Here is a 17,204-nt window from a genome sequence, read left to right as displayed (position 1 = left end):
GTCCCTCGGCATCTCCTATGAGGATGGTCGGGTCTGTGGGTCTCTCCTCCCCCTCATAGAGAACCCTTGGGTTATATCGTAAAGAACCGGTTACACTTTATTGTCGCGCACCCAGTGATGTGGTTAAAGGTTTATAAAGCAATAACCCTAAACCCTGGTGAGTGCAGCAGCACAGGGTGTGCAGAGCAAAGCAGGGAGCGCCGTTGCCGTGAGGTTCCTCGTGGCTTTCGGGGGGGATGATTTGTCCATAGTTTTTCACCCCATTCGCGTTAACCCCGCAGTGCCGCTGTCGCTGAGCTGTTGTCTCCCTGCAGGAAAGCAGAGTGTGTGTTCCCGCCGGGATACTTTGATTTCTCAACATGGACAAGGAGCAGGTTTCCAAACGTTTGTATGTTGGGGGGCTTGGCCACACGGTTTCCAAGGCTGAACTGGAAGAAAGATTTGGCAAATTTGGGCGTGTTTTGGATGCAGAGATTATTACCAGAAAAGATGATGAGGGTAATGGTTTTATTTCATCCTTTATAAGTTCATTGCTTTTCACTCTAAAGTGTGAAATGGAATATTTGCTCCAGAGACACTTTAGTTTTCAGGAAATAGCTTCATTTTCAGTTTTAAAGAAAACACTGAAATGACGTGGAAATTAACTGGATGTTTCTCATTGATCAGGGAACCCTATGAAGACTTTTGCTTACGTCAGTGTCAGCATTTCAGATGCAGATCTTAGGAAGTGTAAGTACATCTTTTTATTTTTAGCTTGTTTATGTTTTTGAGCCAAGTTGCATTACTGATAGTGCATGTAACGTTGTCACATCGGGGTGTGGTCAAGGCAGAGCTTGTTTCAATCTGTTGTTTTATTAATTCTACTTAAAGGAGCAGTTTTGGGGGTACCTTTCAGATACAGACTTTAACCAAGTGAGCAGTGAGGTGTAAGGTCATGCTAAAGAAACCTCAGCCTGGCATAGAAGGAGGTGTAGTGAAGTCTGGGCTGTGCTTTTTTTAATGTAGAAGATACTCATTTCCCATCTCTTTGTTTTGCAGGCATGTCAATTCTAAATAAAACAAAATGGAAAGGGGGGACACTGCAAATTGAGTTGGCCAAAGAAAGCTTTTTGCACAGGTAAAAATCAGGCTTTAAAAATATATATTGTTGCTCGACCTTTTTCTGTTTATCTGTTTATATTATGATAATAACGTTATATATTATTTCATCTTCTACACTCCTGTCCTTTACAGTTTTGATAGGCACTGGTGGAGTGTTGATGCACATTTGATGCTGCAACAGGATTTAGATCCTTGTTCCCTTAAAGGGGATGTCAGGATGTTAACTCCTTGAGCAGTGAGTGGTTGCTGTTCTGTGGGAGGGGGTCCCTGCCAGCTGTAATTCAGCACTTGGGCTTTGGCACAGCACTTCTTTTCAGGCAGGATGTACTTTTTGGTGCAGGCTTGCCACGGAGAGGGAGGAAGCAAAGCTGCAGAAAGAAAAGCCACAGAGAAATAACCAAACCTGTCTGTTGGAATCACTGAAAAAGACTGGAGTTGTGGACTTCCACATGAAAGCAGTACCAGGTACAGAGGTGCCAGAGCACAAGGTATGGTGGGGTAGATGGGTGAGAGTTAAACCAGCAGAAAGCAAGCTCAGTGCATCTAAATTTATGCCAAATCTCTATGCCTTGTGTGAAGAATCTTAATTATTAAGGGTGACAGTCCAAGCTGTGAAAAATAGGCTGAAGAAATACCTCATGTGGAGACAAGGAGAAGGCTCCTGCCCTTCCTTACAATGACATAATCCTGATCCCACTGTCCTCTCTCATCATGTTAAATTAGGAAGTGCTTTGTTCCTCATGTATGTTGGGAATTTACATAAGTATATAGTATAATATACATTTATGTCACCCTTAAAAGCTTGTAAAGAGAATATGTGATTTATTTTTATACAGCATTTAATTATTTTGATGGCTGGGCTGTCAGGAACTACTCTCTGTGCTTCAGCACCTTCAGGGTCAGGGTCTGCACAAACTTGCAAGAGTAAGAATAAAATCACTGAACGTGCAAATTAAGGCAAGAAGAATTATATTTACTGCAAAGTTTACAAAATTATTTCCTAAGCACAGATTGGTTTTGGAGGGATTTTTGGTTTTGGTGGGAAAGGGGAAGAGAGCAAAATAATAGTGATTGTGTCTGTTAATTCATAATTCATTCACTGTTAATTCATAATCTAGAAGCCATATATTAGAAATAGTAGTTGTAAAGTAAAGAAAGTTACTTCTTTATTATCACTCTTTATTTGCAGGTTGTAGAAATTTGGTTTTTTGGTTGGTTTTGGTTTGTTTTCTTTTTGAGAAGGAAGCTGGCTAAGGTGCACAGTACAATTAAGTCTCACTTAACAAAGTGAACAAAAGAGAATTGGTCACAGGTGGTTCTATATTAGTGGTTTTGTTACCCAAGAATAAACATCTTATTCTATTACAGGGTTACTTCCACTCTTTTTTTGTTTAACACTGATTATTTTTCTTTTCTTTTAGAAGTGGGTTGTTGGTAAATTCGGCAGAGTCTTGCCTGTCCTGCACCTGAGGAATCAGCAAAAAAATAAAATATCCTTTTCCTATTGTTTGGGCACGGGCACAGTTCCCTTCCTCACTTTGTCATGTGGAGAAACAGTTGCTGAACAGTCTTAATTTTGACTGCTATGTCAGACTTCATTTACTGAATCCCCCAAGTAAATCTCACAGTAACTGGTGTGGTTTGGCTGAGTTTCTTTCACTGCAAGTCAGTGGCTTAAAGGCATCAGATAACAAAGGCTCCTTGTTGTCCTTTCACACCCAATTCAGCCTGTCCATAAAGACTGGACTCTGCTTGCTGGAGGAATCCTGTTGTTTTACTCCCTTAACTCAGACCAACATTGTGAAATACGACCCCTCCAAGTATTGCCATAACCTGAGGAAGCTGGAGCCAGACCTGGCACAGGCAGCTCCTGTGTCCGAGCTCACCTGGCACTTGGAAGGGAGAGATGCCAGTGCCAACAGGAAGCGACCATCAGAGTTCCCTGGGATGAAGAAACCCCGGAAAAAACTGAGGCAACTGGGCAGTGAGGCCCTGAACGGAGCAGCAGTTCTGTCCTCTGGGGGCCAGGCCCATCCAAACCACCCCAGCTCAGCACAGCTCGGTCAAAGAGCAAAACCCAGAGCCAGTGACAAGTCTAAATTGGCTCCATCAAGGAGTCTCGAGGGTAAAACACCAGGGAGAGGTTTATTGTCACATCAAAGCAATGTTAATGGAGTGGCAGCTCAGAGTGGTTCTGACAGTGAGGTTGATTCTGAAGAGGAGATCAGAGCAATGGTGAAGAAAGAGAAAGAAAAACAGCAAGCGAGGAATGTTGAGAGTGAAAGTGACCCTCTGGAAGTTGTTGGGGATGATTTTGAATTAAAATACAATAGTCACTGGTCCTTATGCAATCCAGATGCCATGAAGAAGCCTATCAAAGGAAGTTACAAAGAGACCATGGAACATGATAATGGTTATGATTCAGCAGATACGGATGAAATTATTGCTGAAAGTAAAACTCCAGATCCAAACAGCAGCAAAACTACAAGTTTAGAAGATTCTAAACAGGTGGAGTTGAAAAATAAAGAAACATTAACTAACAAAAAAAGCGGTTTGGCAAATGACTCCTCACTGAAAACTCGAAATGTGAAAGAAGAACACATTGAAAGAAAGGGGAAAACTAAAAAATCCAAAATTGCTGCCTCACAGAGTTCAGCAGAGACAAGTGATAGTGAGAGCTCTTACTCAGAGTCTGAGCAAGGGGAGTCTGAAACCAGTTCTGATTACGAGTCCATGATGCAAAACTGTTACCGCTTAGACCTTTCCTTAGAGGACTTAAAAGCATTGGCTGCCAAAAGCACTGGGACACCTGCAGAGGAATCAGATGGTGCACAGATTTCTGGTCTGTCCAGTGCTGAAGAAAATCCTAAGGGTAATGTAAATAAACCTAAACTTTCTAATTTTCACCCTGCAGTTAAAAAAAATAGCATCTGTCCTGAAGATGTGCTGGCTGATATTTTAGCAGGGGAGGAGAAGGAGGAAAGCTCCAAGGGACAAAATAATCCACGTTTGAAGTATCGGCCCTTCAGGGGAATGGGGTCCCTTGGTGTAAAAGAGGCAACCAAGGACAGCACTGGGTTAAAGAAGGGGTCTGTAGGAAGTTTAGGACTGGAAGCTTGCGTGTCTCGTTCTGGGGAGGAGTCATCTAAAAGACAGCCCAAGAACCTTCCATTGTGTTCACCTGAAGTCAGCAGTAAAGAGACACAAAACGTGCCTTGTGAGCAGCGCGAGGCGCTGTCAGGTGCTGCCTCCTTGGCAGAGCAGAGACATCAGCCTGTTCCCAGGCCACGTTTACAAGGGAAGAACAAGGATGGGAATTCTCTACAAGCCCAGAGTTCAGAGCGTGGAGCTGCCTGTGCCAGCCCTGCTCAGAGTGACAGCGGGAGCAGTGACAGGGACAGCAGCGCTGCAGGGGCCCACAAACACGTGAAACGGCAACAGAAGAGCCCAAAACTGCTTTCCAAAAAATTGAAGAGGAATGCAAGCAATAAAAATGCAGAATGTGAAGCTAATGCATGTGAGAATGGGAAGGCAAGCCTTCTGGAAGATAAGGAGCTTTGTCTTCATGCTGCTGCCTCAAAGGAACCTACAACAGATAAACAGGTGCAGGACAACCAGAGGAGGCTGGCGGCTCTGGAGGAGAGGCACAGGGAGAGAGAACTGCAGAAGAAACTCATTCAAGGAGCTCTTTCAAATCTGGTAATTACACTCAGAACCTCTGTCTGAATAGTCCACAGTAAAGGGAAAGGGTAAATAAGGTGTGTGGATTAAGATTTTTAAAAAAACACGTTCTGGATTTTCTGATGCACGGCCAGTTTCGAGCGTATACAAAGTGGTGCCTGCCTAATCCCTGGAATGCCTGTAGAGTTGCAAGAGGAATAGCAGATATCATGGAAATGCCTTTTAGATACTTCTGTATGACTGCAGCGAGTATTTGCTATGTTTGACTTGCCATTTCACCCTTTCCTAGGATAGCCAGGCAGCAGGGAAGCACAAACACATCATATTCGATTCAGATGTGGAAAATGAGGCTGAAGTGGGCGAGACGTTGAAAAAAGATGGAAGTTTGGGAAATATGCATGGAGAAGTAAGTGTTACTAGGAAAAAGACCTGTATGACTATGCCTTTTATTCTGAAGACTGTATTTTATCATAGTGAAGTGTCAGAAAAAAGTAGGTAAGTTTTGAATTAACATGAATGATCCCTCTTTTTGTAACATCAGACAGGTTTGAAAGAACTGTCTATCTGATAAAGCTTGAGAACGTGGAGAATTTGTAAGGAGATTGAGATTTGTATAAAAGATATTCTAACTTTAGAAGAAAAAGAATGTTTGTGTAATTAGTTTTGAAATTCCTCTGCTTTTAGTCAAAGGAAGGTGAAGAGTTTTGGCTTGAGCAGAATGGAACTACTCTGCTCTTTCCAGCACTGGACAAACAATCTGTGCTAATGCAGTATCTTGTTTTTAAAGTGATGTTGAGCTCCAAAGAAGCTGTGTGGGGCTTCTTCTTTACTCTGATTTAGCAGATTCTTCAGGGTTTTACTGCCATGGTTTCAGTACAATTAAATACTTTTTTTTTTTTCTGGAATAGAACTTCTTGTATATCACATTTTTTAGTCACATCTCTGCTAAAGCTTTAAACCACTGGCTTTGCTTTTGTTGGGTTTTTGACTCATAAAGGTAGCAAGATTGGGGCCATTCTCATGATTTAATTAACCACTGATATTTTTAAATTGATCCCCCTTGACATAATCAGGGAGATTTTTATGCTTAACTATCTCATATTGTAAAACCTGAGTTACCCTTTAGATGGGAATTCTGCCTGTGGTAAAACTTCACAGTCATGATTATAAACCAGAATTCACAAGGTGTGTATACAGGATAAGATTTGAAGCACGTGGATCAGTGAGTTGGTTGGGCAGGAAATCCACTTTTTCAGGTAAACTGGAAAGCACACAAACAAAGTTGGTACTGATTGATACCCTCAGACCTACGTGAACAGCTCATTTTCTGTTTTGTTTTTTTTTTTTTCTTTTTGTTTAACAAAGGATAAATCTGCTCCCAAAGCTTCAGGCAAACTGTTTGACAGCAGTGAGGACGAGCAGGACGATACGGACGATGAGCGATTCAAAATTAAGCCCCAGTTTGAAGGCAAGGCTGGGGAAAAAGTGAGTGAACCCATTGCTGGAACTGAGTTCTCCTTCCTCTAAGTCTCTGTAAGGCCACTTCAGAAGAACATAACTTGTAGGCTTGTATTGCTGCTGAGTATGATTGTTATAAACTTAAAATAGAGTTCCCTCAAACAGAGGAAAGAGCAGCCATGGAGGAAATAACGTGTGGGGTCATCTTTGTATGCAAAGAAATTTCTGGAAAAGGCCTCAAGAGCTAAAGGTTATTAGTATGTTACCATTAATTATAGTAAAAAAAAAAAAAAAAGTTATAGAATGTTGCTGATTTCCTGCTCCAGTGCTTAAAAACATCTGTTTCTCTTGTTTAGCTCCTGAAGCTGCAATCCCGATTTGGCACCGACGAAAGATTCCGCATGGACGCTCGATTCCTGGAGAGTGACAGTGAGGAGGAAGGTAAACCTGCCCATATTTCCTGGGGGTAATGGAACCATGTCACGGAGCTTCAATTTTTGAAGCAGCTGCTGGAGTACTTTTGCTTCTTTGGTGATTCTTTAAAGAACACAACCCAACTCTGCCGTGGCCGTGTGCAGTAAATGCTGGTGGCTGGGTCTTTTAAAGGACTGTGTTGCAAAAGTATTTGTAACAGCTGAATGAGGGGCATGTGGCTGATAAATCAACTTTTGAAAATAGCTTTTAGTGCAGCATTATACAGATTGTGTTTATCCACATGGAAAAACAGGGTAAGTGGTGACTTGGTAAAATCACTTTTTTGACCATTACATTAATTTAAACTGTTTTGTAGCCATCCTGCAGTCCGTGGCAGATTTGGCAGCCTTAGAAAGGTTTATTTTTTAATTTAACAGCAGAAAGCAGAAACGCTGATAAAGGGAAAAAAAAAATTAAATATCCCCCACCCTAAAAAAAAAGAAAATTTTAACCCAGTTTTCAAGATTCACAATTTCTTTCTGAAACTTAAATTTTTACCTGGTTCTGCTACTCCCTTCATTGCTTTAATGTGATCTTCTCTAGAGCATCAGTCAGTGGCAGAGTAGTTGCACAGTCATGAGGTATAAGCAGGGAACAAGTTAAATAACTGATCTGACTTTCACGTGAAATAGATACCCATGACTGTTGTAATCAAAGATTTTCTACAGTGCAAGGGAAAAGTAGCTGATGATGAACAAAGTGATGTGTTTTGATGGATGTGAGCTCTTCTAGTCCTGTAGGGATATTATGCATCAAATATTACAGGCTTAGCGGGGAAAATATAATGTATTTATTGTTCTCTTAGCAGAGACAAAGAGCTTGAAGGCAGATGAGGAAGAGGAGCTTGCTGCAGAGAAAAAGAAAAATCTGCAGATACTGGGAAGCCTCTTGAACATCAACCTGGAACAACCTAAGCCAAATAAAACAGCCACAAGTGCCAAGAAATTCAAGTATGGCTCATCCACCATCAGCAGAGGAGTTTTAGGGAGGCTTAATTTTTGCCACTGTTCCCTAACTAAAATTTCTGCCTAATTGGCTGAGAAAAGTAATTCCTTCCTCATCTGTATTTGAAGTCAGTATTTAATGCACTTTCTCAGTCACTGACTGCTTAGCAGGTATTTTCTAAATGCCAGTTACATTTTGGAGGTTTTTTGGTAAAGAACTCGATGTGAATTTGGATCCTACTGCAAAGGTTTGGGGTGGTTTTCGGTTGAGCCTTCAGAATGTCTCATGGCTTTTCCTTCCTATTTTCACAGAGATATTAATGCCCTTCGTTATGATCCCACAAGAGAGGACCATGCAGTTTTTGAAAGGAAACCAAGTGCTGCAGAAAAGGAGAGGTAATATTGCAGCTTGGTAACTATAGTTGTGATGTTTCTTCCTGTGGAGAGATGGTTTTAGCAGCAGACTGAGTTTGAAACTATGCACACTACTCTGTTTTTTTCTTTAGTTCTCTCTGTGATTGCTAAAATGAACATACAGTAGGAATTGTGAGCACTAAAACCAGCCTGTAATGTCGTCTTTTCTTGCTAGTCCATCTACTCTCTGTGTGCCATTTCCTGTCCTCACTGAAGGTGAGAAAGGTCAAGTCATGGACTTGAAGATTTGCAAATCTGTGAGAAGAGCATATTAGCTCTGAACATTTCTCTTGCCAGAAAAGAAATCTGTTCTAAATATCATCATTTAGTATCACATACTAAGTGAAAAGTCACTTAAGGATGTGGATCATTAAAAAGGAGGCTTGTTCCTGCCTTTAGAATCAAACCTCAGATGTTTTCCCCCCCACTGCTTACCCTTAACAGTGAACTCCTTCTCAGTGTGCTTGGAGAAGTTTAGGAAAACATTAAGAGCGAGGAGGGCTCTTAGGGAATCTTTCTTTTAAAAACAGATTTGTTATGTTCCTATCCTTGAACAATCTCATTTCAGTAAAGTTAAAGGCAAGAAGAAGAAGGAGGAGAGTGAGAAACCGCCTCAGGTGTCTGAGAAAATCTATTATGATATTGCTGCTGATTTAAAAGACTTGTTTGCATCCTCGAAGAACAAATCAGAAGAAAAGGAGGAAATACCCTGGGACAAGGATGATGCAGAGGACTCTGCCTCACCTGACCATTTGGGATCTACATCTGGGAATGATGCAGCTCAGGAGCCGAGTGGCTTCAAGTTTTCCTTCTTTGGAGACACGGAGAAGTCGAGCGTGAAAGAAGGTAAGAGCAGAACACGCCCAGCAGTGCCATTCATAGTGGGTCAGTTGTGTCAGGCACTGCAGAGGAATATGGTGCATAGAAATTCTGAATCCAGGGGATTTTCAGAGGCTAAAGTCAGTAATGAGGCAGAATCAGTATGATCTTCACTTACACTCTCCAAGATGCATGTTTAGCTTGCATCCCGAGAATCCTGAGAGGGATGTTTGGAGAAAGAACAGTTGTTTAATTGGTTTTTTGAACAGTCATGGAAAAGCTTGTTGTCATCCACTAAAGTTCTGAAACAGGGGAAAAAGGTGATCTACAAGTCAAATAAAGTTCTGTGTAACCCAACGAGATTTTAAATAAAATGTGTGTTAATGTAGTATTATGAGCAAAAGAAAATCTTAAGAGTTGACCCCAAGAACACTCCAGAACACTTTATTGTTTACCCAGTTTTACTATTGTACCTTTAGAAAATTGAAACTGAGTGACACATGATTATTGGGGTGTCCTAAACTTAAGATAAAATTGTTATGCAATCAAGATTAAAAAATGCTAAATCAAGTCAGTTAGTGAGGCAGGAAATAAATTAAACCATGTGAAGTTAACTGAAATATTAAAAGAAAAAAACACACAAAAAACCAAGGTCCCCACATTTCTGCTGACTTCAGTGTCTTCTGAATGCAGTAAAAAGGTTTCAGAATACATAAGAGGTCCCTTGAACGAAGTGGAAAATACCTGAGCAGAGATGTAGTTCAGAAAACCTGGGAGGGGAGGTTTCTCTCCTTCTTAAACCTGCCTTTTCCAGTGTAAGTATTTCACTTGGAAGTAGGATTTTTTTACTGGCAAATAGAAAAATAATCTGCCTTTTTTTTAAAATTGTAATATTATTGCAGAGCCCTACATACTTGAAACAATAAAACCTGTAAAAGTCACATGGCAAGAAGATCCACGTTTCCAAGACAGCAGTTCTGAGGGTGATGATGAACCAGAGGCATCAGAAGTTGAAAAGGACCAAGAAATGCAAGTTATAGTTGTATTTGTTGTCTACTTGGTTGTAGTACTTTGATGCAGTGAGAATATTGATAGCAGCACCCAGGTCATGGGAAACTGAGATCTTTGTTTCACATCTCTGAGCAGTGGAAGTTGTCTTGGAAAACCATTCCTTGCTGCACAGAGTGTAATAGTCAAAAATCCCAACAGCCTGTTTGATGTGACGTTGGGTATAAAAACATAAAAGCTGAGTTTCTGGTTGAACACCTGAGAAATTAACTGGGTAATTCTGGTTTGACCCAAACCAATTTTGGTTTGGCTAAAACTCAAAGTAAGTTTTCTTTTAAAAAATGGTTTTGGTTTGTTTTTTTTTTTATAGAAAACCATATTTGGTTACTGTGGAGTCATGTTCTTGGATGCATTCTCTTTCTCTGAAGCTTTAACTTGTGTTAGTGGAATTTGATGGTAACTTTTGTGATGGTAGAATTCCCCTGTGTTTGTCCAGGTTTATTTCTTTACCACACAGAGAAAGTACAAGATTTTTCTTCTTCTCCAAAGATGATGAACGACTGAGAGGTACAACAGAACTTATTCACTTTCACTCATTTTTTTTTTTTTTCTTTTAACTCATTCTGAAATTCAGTGAGGAAAAAATACTGCCTAGTTATTTGTTTTGTAACACATGTGAGAGGTTTAAGAAAAAAAAAATTAAATTGCCAATTTCTGTCATTACTTGTGGTCTGAATTGTGGTAGAATCCCATGAGAAAGTTCTGGTAAAATAAATGCTGAATATCTGTCTTGCTTTCCTTTTTTTCAGATAATTGCCTAATATGTGACTGGTCTTTCAGGCCTTACCAAAAAAAAAAAAAAAAAGACTTGACAAGTTATCTAAACATTTTGGATCCTTTCAGGCACATATATGATCTTTAACTTTCTTTTGACTTTCTGGTGTTACTGTTAGAAATGCTGAATATTCTTATTAGCCACATATGCCCATGTGGTTCTCAATCCTAATTAATCTGAGGGTTTTTTTGTATGAATATAATGAGTTTTTTATTTAAAACCAAACCAAACACCACACCCCCAAAAAATTTCATGGACCACAAAAACAGTTGATTGTGATGTTTTATGCACTAAATTATCAGGACAGCCTCAAATAATGTTTGTTTCTTGAGACATATTAGGTAACTATCATTAAATATGTTGCTGTGTTAGTACAGTTGCTGCACTGCAATCTTCCAGGCTGTCTGATTTATAGGCCCTGTTAAAAGTGAAATCTCAATCCTTAGCAGGCATGAATTTTCTTGAGAGATGTGGGATAATGGTGCTGAGCTTTTACTGAAACAGATGCCATTTCAGTGCAATTTATATTTTGGCATATTAAGGAAAACTGCTGCTGCCTTTTATTTTTCTTAGTACACAAAGCAGACATTCAGAACATTTTGTGGGAGCCAACCATGTTGTGAGGGGCAAGAGATTATGAATGATATGAAGAATATGAAGAATAGACCTTCTGACTTTACTGCTGTGTTGCTCATGAGTTTTACAAACAGCAGCATAGTCAGAAGTGTTTAACCATATTAATTTGTTCTTTTTTGTGCAGAGGGCCCTAAGTTATTTTGTAGATCAGTAGATCTCAGTGAAGAAAAAGATGGCTGGGAAGACAGACGTAGATTATTGCTTGAGGTGAGTATTTAACAGCTGTGGCTGAAAGCTGAGCATGAGGAGGGAACACGGCTGCTTATTTGCATAAAAACATAATTCAGGACCTCTAGAAAGGCTTGAAATTTTGTAATTACCAAGGAACTAAACTTTTTTAGTGTAAAAGTGAGTATAACATAACACCATGTTAGGATGTCCAGTCAGGCAAATTACTGAATCTCTGCGTTGTACAGGACCAGTTACTTAACTGTATGTTAAAAAAGTGTTTGAGACAAATAGGTGGATTCAGAGACTTGTATTATTCATTATTATTTTATTCATAATATTATATTTTAAATATTTTCAGGAATGCCGGAAGAAGCACAAGGATGCAAAAAGAAAAGTGAAAGCAAAACAATAAATATTTTTTACCCTACTGATCAGAAATGTTTCATGTTTCATCTTTGAAGAAGTTGCAAAACAATGTTACTTTCAAAATACTTTCAGAAATCTAGTAGGAAATAATAATTTTGGCAAAAACTACTCAGACTTTGTTTCTACATAGGAACATGTTTATTCTGTCAGTTCAATGTTTGTACCAAGGTCTGGGGATTTGTATGTGTGTGTACATATATATATATATATAAATATACATAGGGTTTAAATGTGACTTGCTGCTTTCTAGGATTTTTGATAATTGGATCATGTAACAAAGACATTCTGCTGTGTCCTCTGGCCCCAGTGCTGAACAGGGCTGAGAAAGAGCAGATAGCTCTGTGTCTGTAAGACTACAAAACTTGTATTCTGCCTAATATAATAGAGATAATATTTACAAATATTCAGAATGTGTTATTTGCAGGGTGAACTGTCCCAGAAGTTAATGAAAAGGCATATATAACAGGGCAGACTTATGAAATGGATAATTTGTATTTGTTCACAGAGCTGATTTTTTACTTTTTTACTGAGTTTGTATATTAATAAATATAGAGGACAGATGTTGCTGGTGTTGTATGCTTGGTATTGAATGAATATTTATATGTATAAGTCATGTCCACTTAGCCCCTCTGCTGCAGAGGGTCTGCTGGAGCAGACAGGCTCTGCCAAACCCACCCTGGGCACCCTCTGCCCAGCCCAGGGGACCCTGGACCAGGGTCACCAAGGTGCTTTGGCTCTTACCTGCACCCAGACCAGTAATTTTAAGAGATACTAATGTGTTTAAATATAATATTAATAATACTGTCCTAACAGCATTGAGTTTAAGGTGGTGGGTGTCATAGGTTTGAAAAGAGATGTTGGAATTTTCGTTTTCTTCCCTAGGGTCCCAAACCCCCTCCCCCATCTGTTTCTTCTGGGATGGGGGGAGTTGGGAACGGGGTGGGGGCAGAGCGGGGCTGCACGTGCAGGAGTGGGGAGAGAGGGAGATCTCCTGGGGAAGTTTGTGGCTGCAGGGAGAGCTGGGGGAGTCCTTTGTTCGAGGGGCTCTTGGGTTTGGTCCAGGACCGGACAGAGTGGGAGCCCGGTCTTTGGCCACTTCTTTCCCTTTTCCTGAGGGGAAGTTTTTTCTCCCCATGGGACACCTTGCAGAGAACGACTGAGAGACAGAAACCGACCCATCTCAGAGCGAGGTATTCTGCTTTCAAGACTGTCTGTGGGGAAAAAGGGACTTAATTCTTTGCTGGCTGTGAGCAACTGTTGAACTGCCAGGACAGTCCTGCCTTCTCTCCCCCCTGCCTGGATTGCCACAGGTTTCTCCCACCACACCTGGGGAATTGGGACTTTGTTTGTGTTTGTTCTGAAAGTTTTTGATTGCACCATTTGTTGTTTATTTAGATTTTGTTAATAAAAAGCTGTTTCTTTTCCACACTTCCACCTGAAGTTTCTTAATTTCTAAGTTGTAATCTTTAGACAGTAAGCAAATTATTCTGTATATTACTTTTCAGATAGAGTACTATTGGCCTCTCCAGTTGCGTGTTTCAAAATGGATTCTGTTTCCAGAAGTGCAGGAAGTTCTTAGGTCACCAGGGAATTTGCTGTAACTGCCTGTCTGTGCTGCCATGGACCCCTGAGGGAGCAGGAAAGCAGCTGAGTGCACCAGTTCTGGAGCACGGGGTTACTCCTTCCCAGGAGCAGGACCCAATGGTTGCCTTTGTGCAGCATGATTAGGTGCCTCTGTGCCCAACGCTTGAGCCTGCCCAGGACTCGCTGGAGGGCAACAGAGCCTTGTGGTGCCTCAGCCACTCCTCCCAGTCCCATATCATCAGCAAACGTGCTGAGGGTGCTCTCCGTCCCTTCTGCCAGGTCACTGGGCAACTGGTCAAACGAGGCTGGCCCCAGAACTGAGCGCCACGCTCACAACCCTCTGAGCTCCGCCATTCAGCCAGGTCTCAACCCCCGCAGTGTCCACTCGTCTAAGCCACACTTCCTGAGCTGCCTGTGAGGGTGTTCTGGGAGGTAGGGTTAAAAGCCTTGCTGAAGTCATGGCAGACAACAGGCACTGCTCTCCCGTCATGTACCCAGCCAGTCACTCCAGCAGAGAAGGCTAGGAGACTGCTCAAGCATGATTTTCCCTTCCTTTTATTCCACAGGCTTCGAGATGACATGCAGCATGAGCTGTTTGTCCCCTTTCTGGGGATGGAGGTGACCCTGATGGGCCTATCATTTCCTGGGTCCATCTTGCTGCCCTTTTTGAAGACTGGAGTGATGTTGGCTTTCCTGCAGTCCTCAGGCACCTCTGCTGGGGAATCAGCGTCCCTGATGTGCTGGCAGTGTTCCCTCTGGCTGGGGCAGGAGCAGAGATTTGCCTTGGCCAGGGCCAGAGCCCTGAAGTGGCACTGCCCGAACAGCACTTTTCGTGCAACAGCGGCTGCCCAAGAGCCCTCGGTGGCTGCCCCAGGGCCTGGCATTTGACCCTGCTCTTGCTGCAGCAGCAGCCGCCCCGGCTCTGTGGTTACCGAGGGCTCGGGACCCGCCTCGGAACCTCGGTTACCAAGGGGCTGCCTCACAGTGGGTGATGGGGGGCTGGGGCCATCCCTGCCTGTATTTCAGGTGCACGATGCTGATGTCACAGTGGCCACTGTGACCCGTGAGGCCAAGGGCACAAAAGGGGACTCTGGGCTCAGGCCCAGTGTCAGTTACCTGATCACGAGAGGAGAAGGAAGAGGAGGGACAGCCCCCCTCTTGCAAGCGCCTCTCGATTCTTTTGAACAGAGAGTGGAGGAGCACCTGGAAGAGACCTTGGTGTTCCTCAACCAGACGACAGGAGACGGCAGAGAGAGACCGGGCTCACACAGGGCTGACCAGCGAGTCAGGGGGCTCTACGCCTCAGGGCTCTGGCCCTGTGTTGCAAACTAGTCTCACTTCTGCCTCAGAACCAGTGAAGGAGCACCTGGAAGAGACCTTGGTGTTCCAACGACAGGGACCCACTACTGACAGTCACCATGTCAGACTCGGAAGAGGAGGCCCCCGAAGGGAGGGAGCAAGGTGAGAGCAAAGTGCCCCTCCCTCAGCCTGGCAGAGGGGCTGTCGGGGCGGGCAGTACAGGTGCCATGCCCGGGGCCATTGTCTCTCTCCCCTCCAGCATGCCTGCTGTGTCAGCGACCAGACACTGACTCGGACATCTGCGGGGAAAAACTCTACATACATGGGCTCTGTGCCCATGAGTTCTGCCTGGTGAGTTGCTATGTGGGCTCCCTCCACTTTTTGCCAGGCAGTCCCTGCCACTCTCTCCTCATCAGTGAGTGTCATTTTCCTGCAGTATTTTGCCAGCAACTTTCCTGAACGCCCGGTTCATCGAGTAGACATCTGGGGTCTTCACGCATGGGAGATCCGAGCTGTAGTCTCCCAGGCGGCAGAGCAGGTGAGAGCCTGACAAGAGCAGGGAGATTTGTGCCAGGCGAGGTTTGCTGGAGCTTAGCTCAGACCCCAAGCAAGAAAGCCCAGCCCTTCCAACCAGCTCTGGGAGAAGGAGGAGGCCCTGAGGCTGCTGCTGATGGGGCTACTCTGCTCTTTCCAGAGCTGCTGCATCTGTGGCGAGAGCGGGGCCACCATCTCCTGCTGTGAAAGAGACTGTGACCTGAACTTCCACCTGCCCTGTGCCAAGCAGGGACGCTGTGTCACCCAGTTCCACAGACCATTCAGGTACCTCCTGTCCCTTCCTTGCCACCACCACTTCTCACCTCACCCACCCCTTTTCCCCCCAGGGCCTTCTGCACCACACACAGCCCAGAACAGGCAGTGGAGGCGACTCCAGAGCCGGGCACCGAATGCCTCATCTGCATGGAGCCTGTGGAGCACAGAAAGACTTTTAATACCATGGTGTGCCCAGCCTGCAAAACCGCCTGGTTCCACAGGGACTGCATCCAAGTAGGAGTGGTTCCCTCACCCCGGGGGCACAGCAGGGGCTCAGCAGCACCAGGGCCTCACTCTCACTACTTGTGTTTCTCCTGCAGGGACAGGCTATGCATGCTGGTTTTTTCTCCATCCAGTGCCCCCTCTGCAGAAATGATAACGCATTTATCAGAGATATGTTAACCATGGGGATCCGAATCCCCTTGAGGTTCGTGTCCTTCTGCCTGGCTCACGACACAGGGGGTGCAAGTGGCAAGTGCTGTGCCAGGGCCTGCCCCAGCAGTCCAGGCCCTGCCCTGTTCTGTGAGTCCCGGGTTCAGCTTCCCACAGGAGCTGGAAATGGCACAGGGGGAAGAACAGGGACACCCTGCACCTGCCTGATGCCAGGGCAGAGGGAGTTCATCAGTTTTCCTTTTCCCATCAGACCACCATCATGGGAGGGCCTTAATGCATTCACTGAGCTGGGAGACAGACACAGGCGCTGCGATGCCACTAAGTGCCTTTTTCCAAGAGGCAGGCAGGCGGCAGAGGAGGAGGGGTAAGTTGCCAAAGCTGCATCCTGGGCCTCTGCAGGGCTTGAAGCAGAAGGACCCAGGAGAAGATCTCAGCCTGATAATCCCATGCTTTGGGCACTTTGTCCTCACCTCCATGAACCCGTTTGCTTCCCCAGGCCCTGGGAACTGCTTCTGTGCTCCTCCTGTGCTGCCGAGGGCACCCACAGGTACTGCTCTGGCCTGAGGCACAGTATAACCAGCTGGGAATGTGATGGCTGTGCTGGCCTGGGCACAGGTAAGAGGCAAAGCACCCTGCTGACCCTGGGCCTGGTGCCCCTGGGCATGGCAGTGGGTGCTCAGGGAGGGTTTGGTGGAGCCTGTCTGCTCCAGGAGGGCTGGCGGTACTGCTCTGCCCTATCCTGCCCCAGGTCTGGGGTGACCTTGACATTCCTGCTTCCCCTCACAGCTCCCCGAGATGAGTCGGAGCTTGCTGCTGTCAGCGTGGCCAGACAGTCTGGACTGGAGCCTTCTGACGGCTCCAGAGAAGCCGAGACCATCAGCCCCAACACAGGCAGCCTGGTGCTATCAGGGCTGTCTCCTAGTTCTGCACCACTGGAGACCATCAGCCCCAGCACCAGTGTACCTGTGCCATCTCCCGGAACTTCAGCACCACAGAACAGACACCACCGTACCAACCGCCAGGCAACATCGGAGCAGTCTCTGGAATCTTCCTCACAGGAGACGAGCAGCTCCAGCCCTGACAGTCAGGTAACATCGGGGTCATCCCAGAGCAGCTTCACAGAAACTGATGACAGCAGCTGCTCCAGCAGT

At 44.2% G+C, this 17,204-nt stretch overlaps 2 protein-coding genes across 5 annotated transcripts; both read left to right on the top strand.

The window, feature by feature from the left end:
- Positions 1 to 10: 10 nt before the first annotated feature.
- NOL8 (nucleolar protein 8) lies at positions 11 to 12,188 on the top strand. Of its 4 annotated transcripts, none has more exons than XM_027640575.1 (17): positions 11 to 129; positions 315 to 498; positions 667 to 729; positions 1,039 to 1,117; positions 1,442 to 1,589; positions 2,526 to 2,591; positions 2,899 to 4,800; positions 5,072 to 5,188; positions 6,148 to 6,267; positions 6,597 to 6,681; positions 7,520 to 7,664; positions 7,971 to 8,054; positions 8,641 to 8,918; positions 9,794 to 9,920; positions 10,396 to 10,466; positions 11,495 to 11,577; positions 11,900 to 12,188. In XM_027640575.1, the coding sequence occupies exons 2-17, from the start codon at positions 360 to 362 to the stop codon at positions 11,951 to 11,953; spliced, it is 3,561 nt and encodes a 1,186-aa protein (XP_027496376.1). In that variant the 5' UTR covers positions 11 to 129; positions 315 to 359; the 3' UTR covers positions 11,954 to 12,188. The 4 variants fall into 4 exon arrangements, 3 of the variants coding, with proteins under 3 accessions (XP_027496376.1, XP_027496377.1, XP_027496374.1); XM_027640573.1 differs by having other exon boundaries at positions 12 to 129; positions 2,523 to 2,591; XR_003527211.1 differs by lacking the exon at positions 10,396 to 10,466 and having other exon boundaries at positions 2,523 to 2,591; positions 11,900 to 11,941.
- Positions 12,189 to 14,617: 2,429 nt separating this feature from the next.
- LOC113945744 (PHD finger protein 7-like) lies at positions 14,618 to 17,141 on the top strand (the record flags this gene model as incomplete). The annotated part of the gene is made up of 9 exons (XM_027640277.1): positions 14,618 to 15,012; positions 15,110 to 15,201; positions 15,287 to 15,388; positions 15,545 to 15,669; positions 15,732 to 15,894; positions 15,981 to 16,087; positions 16,304 to 16,417; positions 16,550 to 16,668; positions 16,840 to 17,141. Coding segments are annotated over exons 1-9 (1,167 nt in total), but the record flags the coding sequence as incomplete, so codon positions are not given.
- Between the last annotated feature and the right edge of the window lie 63 nt (positions 17,142 to 17,204).

The sequence above is a fragment of the Corapipo altera genome, unplaced genomic scaffold (assembly GCF_003945725.1).
Source record: "Corapipo altera isolate COAL_440 unplaced genomic scaffold, ASM394572v1 55, whole genome shotgun sequence".
Classification (NCBI taxonomy): domain Eukaryota; kingdom Metazoa; phylum Chordata; class Aves; order Passeriformes; family Pipridae; genus Corapipo; species Corapipo altera.
This window is presented reverse-complemented; position numbering and strand designations above follow the sequence as displayed.

What these genes read in the sequence shown, in the direction of transcription:
- NOL8 (XM_027640573.1), top strand. Translation starts at nt 360, where the DNA reads ATGGACAAGGAGCAGGTTTCCAAACGTTTGTATGTTGGGGGGCTTGGC. An exon ending in GAGTGACAGTGAGGAGGAAG is followed by an intron (nt 6,682 to 7,519) that starts GTAAACCTGCCC and finishes TTGTTCTCTTAG; the next exon opens with CAGAGACAAAGAGCTTGAAG. An exon ending in GAAGTCGAGCGTGAAAGAAG is followed by an intron (nt 8,919 to 9,793) that starts GTAAGAGCAGAA and finishes ATATTATTGCAG; the next exon opens with AGCCCTACATACTTGAAACA.